General features: G+C 45.6%; 1 protein-coding gene across 1 annotated transcript in view; it reads right to left on the reverse strand.

Annotated features, from left to right (window-relative positions):
* The window catches only part of GAN (gigaxonin), a 92603-nt gene extending 75944 nt beyond the window's left edge, over positions 1–16659 (reverse strand). Inside the window, exons 1-4 of the mRNA XM_029608134.1 lie at positions 16211–16659; positions 5976–6090; positions 4990–5340; positions 4303–4520 (exon numbers count right to left, since the gene is read on the reverse strand). Of these exons, the coding sequence (XP_029463994.1) occupies positions 4303–4520; positions 4990–5340; positions 5976–6090; positions 16211–16386 (860 nt within the window). The 5' untranslated portion in view covers positions 16387–16659. The remainder of the gene's footprint in view (positions 1–4302; positions 4521–4989; positions 5341–5975; positions 6091–16210) is intronic.
* Between the last annotated feature and the right edge of the window lie 2006 nt (positions 16660–18665).

Consider the following 18665-nt stretch of genomic DNA (forward strand, 5'->3'; position numbering starts at 1 on the left):
TAAAACTCGAGCTTGCGGTCTTGGACATCCCGCAACGCTGTGGTGCCCACCAGTGGAATAGTGGTATGCTTGGTGACCGCAGAGACAGAAGAGTCCACTTTTGGAATCTTCAGCATGTCCAGGCAATCCTCGGGGAACGGGTAGAGCTTATCCATAGCCCTCCCGACCCGGAGGCCCGTCTCCGGGGCTTCCCATTCCCGTAGGAGAAGCAGTTTATGCATAGGATGGAAGGGGAGAGTACACGGGAGTGCCCTAAGTCCCACCAGGACCGGGTCCGCGTTTGGTGGCATCGCTGCCGTCACAGAATCATCCAGCGGAGCATCAATCCCCAATTCTTGAAGAACAAAAGGGTATGAGAGGCTCCAGCTCCTCCCGCTGGAATAACCAGAGGATGTGGGGATCGTCGCCCTCGAGCGGGGGGACCTGAGCTGCAGCCTCCTCATCAAATTCATTAAAAGAGTCCACTGGGAGCTGTGGAGGGTCCACAGGGAGGGGGGGCTCCCGAGACCACCCGAACAGGGCCTTGCGGCTCCGGAACCGAGGAGGGGAGCAGCGCAGGGATCCGAGGGAGTTTTGGAGGGGGGAAATTAGGGGGGGGGGGTCCCTCCTTCTCCTCCTCCTGAAGGCTAGCCAAATATGATTTGTGCAAAAAGAGCACAAAATCTGAAGAAAATCGGGCCGGAGACGATTTTCCCCGCGGGGGGGGGGGGGGGGGGGGAGGGGGGCCAGGGAGTCGAGGGGGGTCCAGGGCATCTCTCTGAGAGCGCACCGGGCTCAAATCGGGGGGTAAAACCAGCAAATCTAGCTCCTCTGCCCCCTGTGAGGCAGAATCCGCATCGGGAGAAAAACCCAAAATGGCTGCCGTTCCCGCGGTTTGCCGGGTCGGGAATGGCCTGGCCATGCGTCGTGGAGCCAGTCCCTGGGCTTGAGTTTTTGGCACCGCCGCGGAGGAGCCCTCCCCACCCGGGAGGCATCTGGAGCACACCCCACCTCTGGAGAGCCGGGAGGCCGGCTCTCCACAGGCTAAACAAAAATTTGAACGCGGCATGAAGAAATCAGCACAGGTGCGAGATAAATCAAAAAAAAAACAGCAGAGTGGGGAGTCCCAGAGGAGAGGAGCAGGAGAACGAACCCCGCTCCCTCCCTAAGAGTCAAAACCTTTCTGCCACTGAGTTTAGCATTGAAATAATAGTATTAAATTACTATTTTTCTCTTTTTTTTTTTTAAGCTGTAGAGATATAGATTTGCAGGGGAATGCGCTTCCCTGAATATGCACCGAGGCACGGACGTCCCGGGGCAAAGCAGAAGGCTGAGGAGGAGTGACTGGCACCACCCGTATCGCCCCAGGTAAGGAGGTCACATATATATATATATATATATATCTTAGGGGGCAAGCTCAAGCAAGTATCACCTGTTCTTTCTTTGATTTAAAAAAAAAAAAAAAAAAAAATATATATATATATATATATATATATATATTTATATATAAATATATATATATATATATAAATATATTTATATATAAATATATATATAAATATATATATATTTATTTTTATATATATATTTATTAAATATATATATAAATATTAAAAAAAAAAAATATATATATATATATATATATATATATTTTTTTTTTTTTTTTTTTTTTTTTAAATCAAAGAAAGAACAGGTGATACTTGCTTGAGCTTGCCCCCTAAGATAGAAGAAAAGAAGAAAACCCCGTAAGGGAAGGACAAGCTAACAGGGAAACCGCAGGCTGAGCTGCCTGGCATCTGCTGGAGGCAGACAAATACTGAAGGGCTGCAGGGGAAGGCTCTGTCCTGATACAGGATCCCCTTTCAGTTTTGCTCTGTCTCCACCTGCTGGACAGGAGGCTCCACCCACGACTGATCTGGGTACGTACAGGGAATTTCAGTTTAACCAGATCTATTCAAAAGAATTTAGCCAGTTGATCAGCCACACAGTTATAAAAAAAAAAAAATATCTTGTGTAGGTCTGTTGGGCCTACTCACAACTTCCCCACCCAAAGTGACAAAAAAGAGGCCCTCCCTATCCCCCAAGCACACATTAAAAAAACATTTACAGGGGTTCTCTGCCCTTCCCTGATTAGGCAAAAATTGCTCAGTTTTGCAGCCCCCTCCTGCCTCACCCAGGCGGATCTGGCCCCTGGATGACAGTAAGCTCATACCACAATCTGGGCAGCTTCCAGCACCGCTGTCAGAAATTCTTCCGAGGGCAACCCCGGCAGTTTCTGCTTCCGGTGTTCTTGTCAGAGCAATGCTGGGAGAGCTGCCGGGATCACAGTATGAGCATGCTGCACTCCCGGGGCCAGATCCGCCTTTGCAAAGGTACGGGGGGGGGGGGGGGAGAAGAGCTGAAGGGACTTTGGTGAGTGAGTTTGCTTAACTGAGGAAGCTGCCAAGAGAAGCCCTGAGAATGTATTTTTCATTTTGTACTTGGAGGGGTTTGTGGGAGGCCATCCCGGTAGGGCTCTTTATTGTCACTTTGGATGGGAGGGCTGTGACATGGGCTAACAGAATTTGTTTTTCTGTATCTGCACACACATGGCCGGATAACTTTACACCTAACTGGCTGTACTCAAACATAGATGTTTAGGTTTAAAAGTTATCCGGCTAAAGTTAGGCAGACAACTTCAATTGTGAAGATTTGATCAGATCCCATTCCACCTGAGGCCATTTGTGCTGCTTCCAGGAGTACGGGGGTGGGGGTGGGAGGGGGCACTAGAAGACAAGAGGATAAAGAATTTAAAAAGCAATTAGTGTTAATCAGTATGGAAATGACAGTCAGCCATGGGCATTGTTGAAAACACTGCACAGAGGTTAAGTCCTAAACATCTTTCGATAAAAACGAAATCAAAACAACCAACCCCCACCCCCACCATCACCTCCCCAAAACTAGTAAAAAGAGAACCACAACAGCCCTCTTACATGAAAATAAAGCAGATCTCCACAGCTAAAATGATTTCTGAGCAGCACAGCTGACAGAGACTCCAAATCTATGCCAGGGAGAAGATGAAGACATCAGGCAAAACTAAGATATCAGATCTTAGGACTGCATGCCAGGTTAACGCCTTCCTTCAGGCCGCCTGTCTGCTCCCCCTTCCGTCCTCGCCCAGAGCAGTGCATGCAATGCTGGCACTCTGACAGGGCCTGGCGGAAGCCGCAGAGCATCTCATCAGCCTGGAAAGCGCTCGACACCCGCTGCCTTTAAAAGCAGGCAGGTAACAGCACCGCCATTCCTCCCCCTCCCAGGCAGCTGAAAGAAAGCCGACTCATCAGAACTCGGATGCAAGTTGGGGCATGGATTCCGGGAGGGTTTGCAGAAGATTCTTGCTGTTTTCCCTAGGCCTCGCTGAAATCCTGGAAGTGCATGGAGCTCATGCTTTGTAAATTCAATTTCTTCTTACAATGGATTTATATAATTATAGTGGAGAGCCCTTTTACACACTGGCCATGCAGTCATCCTTAAGACAAATGGTTTTGTTGGCTCGCGTCCACAATAGTTCATGAGTATAGCTTGGACACAACACCTTAAAGATGATGGAAAATATATGAGTTCATCCTTCTGCTATTCGTTTATCCCCGCACAGCCAAGTGCATGGGGATCCCACTGTTCAAGCAACATTTCCTTTGGACACGGGTGCTCATAATCCTCTGCAGCTGACAAAATCTAAATAAGCTGCTGAATAAAACGTTGAACATTCAGGATCATTCCTGAACCCTCTTTCCTCGCAGGAAAGAGAAGTTCAAATTCATCCGTTCTGGGTCTGCACTTCTGGCCTGATTTGGGAATCCACACTCAGCCCAAACAGAGACCACCACATGAAGCCCAGAGATTAAACGTTTCCTGGCTCATGACAGCTAGAAGGCTGGGAAATAACTTCCACCCAGGCATATCCCCTCTTGATCTGTCTCTCTGCTCCGTTACACTGAAATGTAGTTTTAACTACAAGGGCTGGCCCCCCCCGGGTTCATATCCTCTGTCTATCAGGACTGGCTGGGCCTGTGACCGCTGTGGAGGTGGCACATTCAAGCCTAGGGCGGGCAGAGAGCTGCTGCAGCCACCGAGGTAGCTCCTGGCTGGCCAACAAATGGGAGTTTCCTCTCCTGCCCTCAAGCCGGCGATGGTCCCCAGAGTTGCTCAGGCAAGTCATCTGCGAGGAGGGTGAGGGTTCAAAGACTGAGAGGGAAAACTCATACAGGAATGGAAAAGGGGAAAAAGCGAAAAACCCCCCACAAAACCAAACAATTTATTGCAACAAGAATATATTCAACTTACGCTCTCTCTTCACCTCCCACAGTCACTATGCACTCCGAGTAACCTCTGGGTTTAAAGGAAGCCAGCAGCGCCTCCCCCTGTTGTGGCTGGCTGAGCGGGATGTTGTTGCACTCTTTCACTATTTCTCGTACCAGCGGCTCGCTCATCATCTGTTCTCGTAAATAGCTCGAGTCCAAGCCAGTTACCCACAATGCCGACGTGACATCCTTCATGTGCACCTAAGGAATTGGAAAGAAATGCCAAGGAAAGTGTAAATACATCAGGATGGTCAGTGTCATGAAGGTGAAACAGCGTGGGCCGTGGCAGGCATTTCAAATGAAAAGAATTTTGTTTTTACAAAATGTTCCCTATAAATGCATTGAGCTCAAGTTAATAAGGACACAGCCACTGATCTACCGGGCCTGCTGATTTCCTAGGAAGAAAATCAAGTCAGAAGCAAGTAGATTTTGCATACAGGTGGCGATTCAGAGGTGGCGAGGGTTTACAGTCACACCCACCAGGTTTGCTATGTACACATTCCATTAATTTGCTGAACAGATCATGCTTTAAAAGATCTTATATCCAACCACTGCTTGCACATGCATTAAAAACCAAGATTATAGCAGAAAATATGAAACCTTTTCACACCAAGAACAGATGAACCAGACAGGAGTCAGCTGCACTGGCCCTGACTGGGAGGTACCGTACCTTCCTGACTTCTGGATCGTGGGATATCCACCTGATTACTGCTTCAAATACATATCTTTCATTTCCCACATTCAGTTTCTCCAAGGAAAGTACTTCCTTTAACTTCTGATGCCCCAGCTCGAGGAATTCCTCAGTGCTGCTAACATCTCGGAAGTGCGTTTCCAAGTACTCTGTGGCCAGGTAATAGACGTGATTCAGGCAGTAGTGCAGTGCAAAATCCCGAATACCAATGCAGTTCTCTGCGGCAATGCAACCTTCTAGAAATTCACAGCACAAGGTCTTCAGATCTGTGAGCAGAAGCAGGTCCGCGGCTTGCACAACATCCTGGATGGTCTCTTCGCTCAGTCGGATCTGCAGAAGGGGGGGAAAAAAAAAAAAAAGTGGCACCGACTCGCTGCATAAAGGGACTTGGACGTGATGAACCGAACCCAAAAACTCCCAGATCGAGACAAAGAGCTGGATGGGCAACAGCCGGTGCTAATAAGGCACTCCCCCTCAGATAGCAAAGCACAATAAGAGCTCTCTCTCCCAAAATGTAAGCAGCTGCGAGGATTTTCACAAGGGCTTTCAGGGCCACCTCGATGTATTTGCAGCAGGGTCTTTACACAGCATACCATTCCACTTCAGGCTAGAGGGCCTTATCTAATATTTTCCAAAGACAAATCCAGTATTTTCTCCCATTTTCAAGTTCTAACAGCAACACCACTGGTATAGAAAGATGGACACCAAAGTTCTTCCTTCTGACGATCTTTTCAACCCTTCAGCCCAGGGAGTGAGGACTGCGCCGTTTAACGAGCCTTTCCCCCTGAGGGCAAGGCTCTGCCACGGTCTCCTATGTGTGCACCTGACAAATCTAAGTAGCTAGAAAATAAGAGCTTGACTAAAGGCTGAAACTACGTGCATTAGTAAGGTTGAAACCAATGCGGATTACGTTCGGCTAATATTCCTGAATCCTTACTCTTCAGTGGCTGCACAGAACCTCTTACCTGCCCACTGAAGATGTAATCCAGAATCTCTCTCATGACTGCGACCGAAATGCCTTCCATCACAATCTTGTATGTCGACCCATCATCCTTCGGGGGGTTATAGTTTAATTTTGTTCTGAAAGAAGCATATTAAAATGCACAGGGAATGGTCAGATGACACGGTAATGTAAACTTACCACGCGTACATGTATTACTTGTTAGCTCGAGATTCATAACCATTTTAAAAGACTTATGGAACTGCCGCCTGCTCGCCTTGACAGAGAAGAATTAGAGGGCTAGGAGGGAGATGAGGGCGAGACTTGGAAAGCAGCAGAGGTGTCTTTATGTTGTATTTTTATTCTATTAAAAAAAAAAAAAAAGTAACACTTCTGGCAAAAGTCTACAATTTGGGAAAAGTTTACAGAAATGGCAGGGTGATTGATCATGCCTTCATTGCATCTTCATGGCAGAGATAATACAGTAGAAAAGATTTTGAGACATTCTGTAGTGTTCCAACTCTACAAACTTTGACACTGGATTTTTCATTTGCCTCGTTGCTAATGAAGCAGATCCTGTTCATGGTCCATGGAAGCTCATCTAAAGAACATGAAAATGTGACATGTTTTGAGTTAGATGGGGTAGGAATTCATACAATTAAAAGTCTGCCTTTTGGCATTCAGAAGGGACTGAAATAAAGGAACACAATCAGAACCTGTAATATGCACATAGGGCAGAAAAATAACCTCCAGTCACCTGTTGTTTAAGGACTCTTACCTACAACTGCATTCAATATGTCAACATTGCAAATAGGTTAAAATCTCGCTTACAGCTATTCTACTCTCTGCACTTTTTATTTAAACAAGTCTGTCTTTACTCGATTAAATACAAATTGCAAACAGAACAGCTGACTTGACATTGGTTATTTTTCAGCCCTATAAGCATATTACAGGTTCTGTATCTATCCTTTTATTTCAACCCCTTAAAGAATTAATTGCCCAGTAATTCTTAAGCTGTGCTTCTTGTTCTCAGAACACTGATAATCCAGCTGTCTGCAGGCTGCAGGACTCATGGTAGCCACAAGATGTCAGTATCATCTATTATAATAGGATAGCACCACCTTTTGGTCAGTAAGGGTACTGCAGCTGAAAAGGTAATTTCTCCCCTACCCCCCCCCTCCCACCTGATTTTCAACTAGATTCCTGGGAAAATGTTATTTCTGTTTTCTATAGACATACCTATCCTGACATTTTGGTTCCTATAGTTTGAATGGCTCAGGAGATAATGTGTACACAGGAAATGAACATAAATATATATGTAAATAAATGTAGAAGCAGCACATAGCCCACCCCTACATTATAAGATGCTACAGTTTAATCTGTCTTTCCAGAGGCCATATCTGGTCATTTTGAAAAGCACAAAACGGGAAACCAGATAGAGCAGGCCTTCCTGTGGAGAAAAGAAAAAAGGTCTATAAATCCACTGTGAAGACTCAGGACAGGGAGATGTTCTAGACAGGTTTTCTTCAACAGATAGGTAAGGCTCAGACCCTACCAGAGAACTTGTGCTATTCAAGCTTCTTTGAAAAAGGTGCAGCAGGTCACTAGTCTCCACTCGGTGGACAGAGGCAGTGATGTAAGTCTGAGAGCATTTCCTGTGTAGCCATGTGATGAGCCGATAATCCCATCCAATTCATTCTAAGGTCTGCTTTATATACTGCCACCCGTCAGATGAGTGCAAGGAAGAGCTGCAAGGTCTCATGCCAAGCCCTCTTGTGATACCGCTAGTCTCATATTGGACCCCCCACCTCCTTTGGAAGCCAAAACGTTCTGAGTGAGGCGTTCTAATGAAGGTAATTCATAAAAGAAGAAGAAACAGCAGGCTTATTTCAGAAAGTCGTTTGAATTGGGTAAGAGAAATGTAGTTTCAAAGAACCGGGTAGTTCTGACCTTCTTGGCTGCATAAAGCAAACACCATGAAGGAATGATGTGCACACACACAACAAACAGGATATTAATAAAAGACAGCTCTCCTGTGAGCTCTCCTCTCAATCCCTTCATGTTAAAGACAGTCACAAAGAACGGGGCTCCTCAAACCTGTCCTGGGGATGCCACAGCCAGCTGGATTATCAGGATAAACCACCATAACTATGCAGAGGATAAATTAGCATGTACTGCCTTTCCAATGTCTCGTGCATATTCTTGGTGGATATCCTGAAAACCCAACCGGCTGACGGATCACCAGGACAGATGCAGGGAGACCTGGGTCAGATCATCTAATTCCCTTGCAGTGCAGAGCAAGGGCCAATAATCCTGCTTAGTAACAAGTATATTCCTGCTGTTTCTCGCACTTCTCGTTCTTCACAATTGCCACCTCAGCTGCCTCAAACATGCCAGTAAAAGAATGGCATTCTGATGGGGGAAAACTCCACCCTTTAATTAGCTGCAAAGCCTCTGAGGCAGACCGCCAGGAATTATTAGGCAAGCCACCAAATTACTTTTGCTTCACAGTCTACATCCCTTTCCACCCCCTGCTCCAAAATCTTCCTTCAAAATATTCATTTTAATCATGCTTATTGCGCTAACGTAAGGATGGCTGCCGCATACCATTTTTAGCATTGGCGTGCTTTTCAGTTGTTCCTCTGCTATTACAACAAAGTAAACCAGGGAAACATTGGCATCAATGTCCCAGAGGCTGGAGTAAACTGCTTAAATTGTCCTAAAAAGAACTTGACAGTGACAGCATTTACGGATGAAAAATGAGGCTCTCAAAGAAAACCGTGACTATCCAGAAAATGGAATTTCATTCAAGCAATGGTGTGATATGGATAACTTTCCAACAGGTAGCAAAAAGCCTATTTTTTTCAGAGGACATTCATGGTTATGCTTAAAATCTTACCAGATTACATTTAGAAAAAGGGTGCATGCATGTACACACACTCACACATACACACATGGGCTTTGTTTTAACCTAAGAATGACAAAGCACTCCCTTCAAACTAATTATTTAACAATGGGAAAGGCCCGGTATCTTGATCTGGTTAAGGCCTTGGCCTGAAGCAACCTCAGCACACAGAGTCTGCATCCTCACCACACCCTGCAATCACAGAGCCAACGGGCTTCGAACGCCGTCAACACAAGAGCCATCTAAAACCAGTAAGGTTGCGTGTGTGCAGGCGCCCAGGCTCCCGGCCCAAACTGGAATCCAAATGATCAGCAAGGAGGCTGACAGCATCCAGAGCCTAGATTTAAAGCCGGATTTCTTCCTATGGAACTTTTTGTAGGAAACGCACTACAGACAGTGTTCGTGCACAGACAAGCTAATAGGGTCTTCAAAGATTGCAAGAAATGATTTTACTAGGAAAAAGAGTGAAGCACAGTTATCCAGTAATGAATGTGTAGTGTAAATGCCTCTTATAACAATGCGCAGGTTGGAGATCTGAGTGTTTAAAATTTTTTTTTTTCCATTTGCTGCACATACAAGACAGATTGAACATGTCTACCCCAAACAGCTGTTTCCTGTTGTTACTACCCTGTACTGAAATGATTCACGGGCATTTGTTAAGGTAGACAGGGGTGTGAAGCATTTAGGGTATCTCTAACCTCGTGTGTAGGTTTTATAGAGTCTGTAGAGGACCAGAGTGTGTCCAAACAATCCTGCTGGTGAATCCCGACTATTATAGCAGCGCTGAATCTCTCAAATGACCTAGTGATCTCCATCACAACCTGTACATTTTCTCTCCAATTCAGAACATGTTTGTGATGTCACCAATAACTCAAGCAAGAGGGATCAAGCGTTACACCCTAAATTCTGCGATCAAAATCGACGTAGAAGGAGCTTCTGTCCCACTCGGAATATTATTATAATTGAAGGTGAATTTGTTACAGGTCCATGTGGATGGAAAATGTCCACAGCTGTGGTCTGTGATGGAATCTGCTTGGCTGCTCCTGCAGGCGAAAGGGGGAGGGAAAACATTGTTGGCAAATGACCACTGGCTGAGCAGCAGGGGTGATTAACACCGATGCATGCAAGGGTCATAGAGCATCAGTGCAAGAGTCAGGAGAACTCCTGAGGTTTCAGTTCTACCAATGAACCATTCCTCTTCCAAATAGGTATTAAAATCCATTGGACATATGTACTAATATCAGTTTTTCGGAAATGCTATAGCATGGATCAGATAAACTTGGCAAAGTTCTTTCATCACACATAAACCTCAAGGCGACGCAGTCGCTAACAGACCAGTGCAATCTCACAACCCAAAAATGTTCTTGCCTTTTGACAGTTGAATTTAATATGTCTCATTATGATTAGATGTTGAATTTTCAAGCAGATGACAGAAAATGCTTGCTGATGGTTACATTTCCGACAGCTTCATGCTTAGGAAGGAGTTTGTGACTTTTTCTCTCTCATTCGATGTCCTGCACCTTGTCCGAAGTAACTTTTGATCAGGAGGTGGCAAACACATATGGCTGGATCCTGAGACCTGGAACAGGGAAACTTAGGAGAGATGGAGGTTCGGAGAGAGAGAAACCAAGACAGTCTGTGGCAATTGAGACACGGCGAAGTGGACTCTTGTCCTCGAAAGCTTCTCCTTGAAAAGCCCTCTCTGTGTTGCTTTTGCTACTCCAGCCTAACAAAGCTACCCCTCTGGAAGCTAAACGCAGACAAGGTAGAAGTCATAAGGCACAAAGAGAGCAAATTTATGAAATACCAGCAACATAAGCATGCTCCCAATATGCCACGGTTCCAACCACATAATTTATATCAAAGAACATAACAGGTCTGATGCTCAAGAGACCGAAGGCTGATAAATGTCTGCCCAGTGTGGAGCTAGAATTGGGTTCTACTGGAACTCAGATGTGACATTTTGGGAAATGCGATTTTTCTAGATAGTTCTTTGTAGGTTTTCTGTTTCTCTGCACCACTTCCTTGTAAAACGGTAAATGATGGCAGATAAAGACCAAAATGGCCCACCCAGTCTGCCCGGTTGAGATTTGTCCACCCTGGTCTTGACTCTTGTTGTTTGCAAGTGCGATGGCTCTGGGAGCAGTGCATGAGAGCCTGTGTTTCTGCCTACTCCCATCCCTTTATGTATTTTAGCAAATCCCCCCCACAATTATTCAGATCTCATGACTGGAACGTTGCACCCTGGGGCTTTTTTGCATTAATAGATTTTTATGTACTCTCTCATTTGAGTTCTCCTTCGAGGGCTAACCTTCCACTTCGTCCCCTGTAATATGTTTCACTCTGTGGAATACTGGGAATGATGCATTTTTAAGGAGTTTTCCCATTTAACTGTAATGCTTTTCCACTCCAGGTTCTACATTTGTATCTCGACTTGAATTTACCACAGCACTAATGAACTTCAATTACAGGAAGCTTGCTGATTTTATATTGCATGGCTGTAATTATTTTAGGGTTGCTTTTTTTTTTTTCCCAAAATTTAACTGTTTTCTGTTCTGACATCTAGTACAACTACTGAGCAATAAGAGACCTTTAATTCTATACAACCAAAAGCTTTCATCTGTTCTGTGCGTGCCAGGTACTTCTGCTGTAACTATAATATACAGCATTGCCCCTGCAGGACTGCATTTTACCTGGTTAACCCCCTTACCCCTTTAAAATGAGGTATTTCATTAATATCGCACAGTAGTTGAGGGTATCCAAAAATATCTACACAGAACTGGAAATATATTTAGAAACCTTAGGTGCCAGTCAAAAAATATTAAAAGTTAGGGAAAGCTTTTTTCTTAATTTTTTTCATGCTCTTCTGTTGTTGTTGCTATTTTGACTTTTTTTTTCTTACTTTGCTCTTTTTTGTAGTTTAGTTTTTAATATTTTTTTGCCTCTCTGATTTTCAGGCACCAGGTACTAAATTCGGCACCCAGGTGACCTGGCTCCCAGGATTTTTCCAGCACTGACCTTGCACAGCCCAGCTCTGAACACCGACAGCCCTACCATCAAAATAACTCATGGAAAGTAAGAAACAGTCCAGCATTAGGTTAGGTGTAGTCTCCTGAAGGACTTCTCAGCACCGTGTGAATCTGAATCCTGGTATAGCCCAGTTTATGTCATAAGCGTTTAAGAAGTGAAAACAAAAGCATCACCTAAGTGCCTGAGCCATGGCCTAAATTAACATCATAATGTCTTCAGTAGAAAACATATTCTCTCCTTTCCAAAGCACAATTTGTAGCTGGTTTAGAGAAACAAAGAAAAAAAATGCTTGGAAGTGAGAGTAACTAGAGAGAGCGGACTCTCCTGAGCAGAACAAGGGAGAAGTCCTGACATGTACGTGATGCATTAACTCGCCTCCAGATGCTGACAGTACATGGTTTCATGATGCGTCAAACGTTGAAAACTGCAAATTTAACTCAAAGCAGGAATTCACCCACCCGAATTTGCACTGCGGATTTCTGCACAATGCAGACATTTGATAGTCGGTCACGCCACCGCAGCTTTACGCAGTAGAAAATGCAAAATTGGACAAACTGGATCAGAAAGTCCCTGCATGCAATTGGATAAAAGGGCATGGACTGGGCTTCCTAAAAGGGAAAAAAATAATTTCTAAGACATATAAAAGTCCACATTTATAAAGGAAACAATCGCACCCTTATGAGCTTTCCTTAGACACACAAAGGCGAAAATCCCTTCACTTTCTAGGATGTTTCTTTATTTCAGTTCTACTACCAAAGGCTCAGTACACAGGGGTGGGAAAATATTTAGGAAGGTTACGCACCAGCCAAACTTTTATGGGCTACAGGAAATTTTACTCAAAATTTTATTCTATTTTATGTCTATATCTTTTAGATTATTTTGCTTTTTTTGCTCACTTTGTTCATTTCCCTCTGCCAACCTATTTCCACTATCCTCTTCCCCCCTATCCAACATCTTCCTGGCACTCTCCTACTAACCACATCTGACAGCATAGAAGGGCCTATACTGAGCTCCACCCAGCGGCCGGCGGTGCTTAGGCTGCACTGGTATTGCCTCTTCCCTCAGTGGCGTTTAGATTATGCCATTCCGGCATTATTTGCCTTTTCTTTTGGGGGTTATGAGGCCACAACACTGTGATGTCGCCTCTTAACTAGGAACCTCAGCATGGCATGCTTTCCTCAGTGCAGCCAGGCCGCAGGGGCTGTGACCAGTAGGAACCAGCAATAAAATTGTTGTCACCTGAGATTTTTCCAGCCCTGACAAAGGATTAAATTTACAAAGGACTTTTATCCACTAAACAAAACCAGGAGCTCTATCAGTAAATCCAATCCAAAATCTTTAGGAATACAACTTTGCCAGTACAACTGTAACACACTGATTTGTATGGACCTAGCAACTTCCAGGAAGAGCACAAACCAGAGCTTGCTTAAAGCAGCACAAAGAATCTGCTTTGTATCAAAGTCAACCTCTTCTGTAACTAAGTTAGTTCTAATAATAGTATGGGTGAAGAACTGACAGAGCTCTTTTATCTTCCAAAAAAAAAGAAAGAAGTGGTTCCTGTCCAATTAAGCAGTAACTGAATAGGTGGCCAGTGGGGCCCTGGATCTCCATCCTTCTCCTTTTGGTCACACTTTGAACCATCAGGCACGGGTGAGTGATGTGGTACCCAGGCCGTCGTCTGATGCATGATGAAGGACAAAGGGAGATTTTGCCATCCAACTACTAAACGCCAGTAAAATAAAATAAAACAAAACAGCGAATTCCATAATTGGTATATATTCTAGGGAGAGGAGAGAACGGAAGATGTGACAGATGTTCAAATTCCCAAAAGATGTAAATAACACACACAAGGCATTCGTCATCCAAGAGGAAACTCTAGAACAAGGCATCAGGATATGAGGCTCCAAGAGAGTGGATCAGGAATAAGCAACTTTGGTCTGCAGTGCTTCAAGTTGTTTGGCTTTTCAACATATCCACACTGAATATTCATGAAATGTATTTGCATGCATTGCCTCCATTGTAAGATATTTGCAGTTTTTTGACAGATGATCATTTGTTGTAGTACATGAAGAACTATCCAGATTCCTCTCCCTCCATTTCTTCCTACTGTCCTGGTATAGAAAAGAGGCAGCCATGATGCCAGTCCCTGAAGAAGGGAGCCACTGGTCACCAAACCCTAATGGATGGATGGATTTATTTAAATATTTATTGCTCGCTCTTTCTAAAATCCTAGGTGAGTTACAGTCTGCGTTTATAGTAATATAAAACAGCAGTCTATCTTCAAGAAGATGCCATAGAAAAGTAGAACAAGGATGGCCAATGGTCTGATGAACTGAACCAGAAATGGTGGATCCATAGGCCACACCTGCACACCAATTAAGACTAAAATTCACTTTCTGTTAATTATTAAATTAAAAAGCAAGCAAACCATTGCTGCCACTCAGTCAGTTGTAGGCTGCAGACAGAAACCTGTGAAGGAAGGGACTGGCCTGCAAACTATTAGAGCCCTATTTACTTAACCATAGACACAAAATGGGAGAAAACCTTTAGTACATAGGCCCTTGAGTAGGAAATATAAATTATAAACAGTGAGAGGCAGACACAAAAGTCATAGGTTCAAAGGCTGAAGACAGGCTGAGCAAGAAGCCGCTTGCACCAGGCAATATCTCTTTACAAAGACTGAGCAGGTATGAAAGGAATAGAGGAGATACTGCCCAGTGTATGAAATAAGCCTCTCTGCCAGTAAAATAGCCTGGTGTGGTTCCTCTTACATTACAAACACCACCTGTAAATAAGGAGCCAGGAGACAAAGTATCTAATCAGAAAAGTACCAGAATCACAGTATGGGTTAAAAATAGTCAAATCTAATGTTCAGAGCAAAGAGTTGCAGGAATGATCCTGCCAAAGAATGTTTCATCTGACTGTGCCTGCTGGCCAATGTGCCTTCTGACCCTCCCAAGGCTTGTACATTATCACACTGCTATTGTTGTAGCACTGCTTCTTGTGAACAGTCCTTTTACACAGGCAAGGAAATTGCGGAGACTTATAGATAATGATAATTATAAACAAGTATTGGTAATCTACTGTACAAATGTCTTATGAAACAGAGAGAAACCAATGCACAAAGTGCCTCACCCAGGGATGTTTAACCCAAAGCATGCACCAAAAGACTCCTCACCTGCAGCAGAGATAGTAACGATTTTACTTTTCTATAATCAAGTTGAATAAGAGACCATCAGCCCTTCGTAAAATATCTATTTTTCTTTCAGTATTAAATGTGGAGTCTTATCAAACTATTTAAGTTTGCTAGTGGATAAGTATCTTTACTGTCTTGTAAGATTACATCTCCACCGCATAGCAGAATGTCCTTTAAGCACTCACATGAGCTGCAAAATGTCCATCTGAAGAACTGATTTCATTTGGACAAATTACCATCCTTCAGAATTCACCATATAAGAAGTAATAGAGGCCATAGCCCATGTCTCTCCAGTCGCTTCCCTAGGAGTTGGTCACTGCTTAACGCACTTGATGTAGGGACTGTAATGTGGGTGTCCGGTTCCCCTGACAGGCAGTGCCCTGCTCGCTAGTGTAGGGGCTATCATGAGTACTTGCCATTGACCTGAGGGAGGGGCTGTCATGAGTGCCTCCGGCTCACCTGAGTGTCTTGTGCTCACCTCAAAGAGGAGCAGTCACGAATACCTATCGACCTGATGGAGGAGCTGTCATGAGTGCCTCCCTCTCACCTGATGTAGGGGGCTGTCATGCGTCGCTGTAATTGACCTGATGGAGGGCGCTGTCATCAGTACCTGACATTGACCTGATGGAGGGCGCTGTCATCAGTACCTGACATTGACCTGATGGAGGGGGCTGTCATCAGTACCTGACATTGACCTGCTGAAGGTGCTGTCATCAGTACCTGACATTGACCTGCTGAAGGTGCTGTCATCAGTACCTGACATTGACCTGCTGAAGGTGATGTCATCAGTACCTGACATTGACCTGCTGAAGGTGCTGTCATCAGTACCTGACATTGACCTGCTGAAGGTGCTGTCATCAGTACCTGACATTGACCTGCTGAAGGTGCTGTCATCAGTACCTGACATTGACCTGCTGAAGGTGCTGTCATCAGTTCCTGACATTGACCTGCTGAAGGTGCTGTCATCAGTACCTGACATTGACCTCATGGAGGGGGCTGTCATCAGTACCTGACATTGACCTGATGGAGGGGGCTGTCATCAGTACCTGACATTGACCTCATGGAGGGGCTGGCATAAATACTTCCCGCTCATCTCATGGAGGGGCTGTTATGAGTGTTTCCAGTTTACCTGATATAAGGGCTGGCAGCCGCCAGAATGTTCTTCTGCACCGGGATCTCCTCTCCTTCCAACACCAGCATCGCATCGCAGAAGCGGGGTTCCTCGCGGAAGGAGCCCAGGGCCCTCAGCAGCTTGTTAGCATGCTGGGGGTCGGACACCACCGACACCGAACCGGCCTCGGACATACCGACGGCCTCGCCCTGCCGCTGTCCTTTCAGTAAGTTTCAGTTCGCCCGCTGGAGCCCCATGCACGGGTGTCCGGTGAGCGAGGGAAGGCAGCCCAGGCTGGAAAGGCGAAGAGTCAACAACACTAATCTTCCGTCTCCCGCTCCCTGGCGCCGCTGCCGCTGCACTCTCACAACACGAGCCGCACTGCTTCCGGGAACCGCTCTGCCACGCCCCTCGACGTCAGCTCCTCCGCGACGGGAGCTGCCTCTCGGCTGGCCCGGCACCTTCTCCCCGCTTCCGGGAACCGCTCTGCCACGCCCCTCGACGTCAGCTCCTCCGCGACGGGAACTGCCTCTCAGCTGGCCCGGCACCTTCTCCCCGCTTCCGGGAACCGCTCTGCCACGCCCCTCGACGTCAGCTCCTCCGCGACGGGAACTGCCTCTCAGCTGGCCCGGCACCTTCTCCCCGCTTCCGGGAACCGCTCACCACGCCCTCAAACGTCGTCTCTGCGCGACGCGAAGCGCTTCTCAGCCGGCGCGTCTCCGTCCTGCTACTCCCCACGTGCTCCTTCCCGGTTCCCTTTCTTCTTCTCGGTTTTAACGTCCTCTTTGCTTTCTCCAGTCTTCAGACAGTTTGTTTTCCTTCTTCCTTGTTTCGCCTCCACCCTTACCGTTCTCGCGTTGGTGGCTTCGTTCATGTTCGTCCTCTTTTTCCTTATCCTTTTATTCCCCCCCCTTGCTTTGCTCAAATTTTGCCATCTCACCCCAGCTCAACAGGCTGATCCAGTTTCTAGCTTTGTCCCATTGCGTGCATGGAGATATGTTTTGATTTTCTTAGGGAACATCGATGGGAGGATCTGAACTACATTCAGCGCCATGCACCCAATGGTACAAAGCCAGAAATGAATCAGTTTATTTGGTTCAAGTCAAGCCTTGGGAGGGTCAGAAGGTACACAGGCCAGCAGGCACAGTTAGATGAAACACATCCTTTGGCAGGACCATTCCTGTAGCTCTTTGATCTGAATGTTAGATTTGACTGTTTGTAACTCCTACTGTGATTTGGTATTTTTCTGATTAGATACTTTATCTCCTGGATCCTCATTTACAGGTGGTGTTTGAAATGTGTGAGGAGTCTCTTTACTCCAGTCCAGCTTATGAGGTGTACCAACACAATATACATCAAACTAAACAAAAACCATTCACCTTATTTTTTAACATTTTCAATCTTTTTTTCTTTTTACTAATTCTTTATGTTGTTTTTCATTTCATATATATCTTTCCACCTTTAACACTAAGTTCTTTAATTTCAGAATAAAACATTTAGCAATGTGAAAAGGAAAACCTCAGACGGTGCCCATACAGAACAAAAATAATAACATTTAGTTCCCTCTATGTACCCGGATCAGTCCAGGCGCCTGGGCTCATATATCCCTGCCAGCAGGTGGAGACAGAGAAAAAACTTGCCTGACCCTGCTACACAAAGCCTAGTGCCACCTGCAGTTCCTCAGTATTTTCTCTGTCTCTAGCAGATGGCATAGGGTACTCTGCCTGCAGTTCTGTGGGTTTTTTGTCTTTAATGCTTTTCTCTTGAGCCTTCCTCCCGGGGGGGTTTTGTTTTTTCCTTTGGATTCCTGGTGGGTCCTATCCCATTCGGTAGAGGCAGACAGGCCGGGAGTTGTTCTCTTTTGTAAGCCCGTCTGTGCGCCTGTGGGGTGTACATCTGGTTGTCCAGATCCCTCCCTCATGAGGCCGCCCAAGCGGCTGCAGGCTCTCCAGGGATTTTTTCATTCCCTTAGGGCTGAGAATACCTATTTCTTTTAGTCAGGTTTTTAGCTCTCGGTGTATTTTTCCATAAAATTAAAAAAAAAAAAATCAAAGGCTGTTTTTTTTCTGGCAGACGGCAGCACAGCTCTGACAGTGACTCCCCCCCTGGTAAGATCAGCTCCGGGGTGAGGGAGGCTTTCTTTTTCCTTTGGGGGTTTTGTCTCCTAACTTTTTCTTTTTTCCTCTCAACGGTATTTTTATTTCCCTTCCTCAGCATGACCCGAGGTACCGCGTGTCGAGCCTGTGGCTCGGCATGATCGCGTCTAAACAGGGCTGGTCTTTGTGCTTCATGTTCGGAAGGCGGGGAGGGCTCCTCCACTGGCGAAGCGGCATTGTTCCAGCGATTCGGGGGCTATTTTCGGCAGCAGCGCTGTCCAGAGTACTGATTCTTCCTCCGAGGGCGTGGGACAGGGGCCATCTTGGATTTTTCGGCGGCAGTTCCCGCGCCATCAGGGAGCGTGGGGGAGGGTTTG

The sequence above is a fragment of the Rhinatrema bivittatum genome, chromosome 7, assembly GCF_901001135.1.
Source record: "Rhinatrema bivittatum chromosome 7, aRhiBiv1.1, whole genome shotgun sequence".
NCBI classification, from domain to species: Eukaryota; Metazoa; Chordata; class Amphibia; order Gymnophiona; family Rhinatrematidae; genus Rhinatrema; species Rhinatrema bivittatum.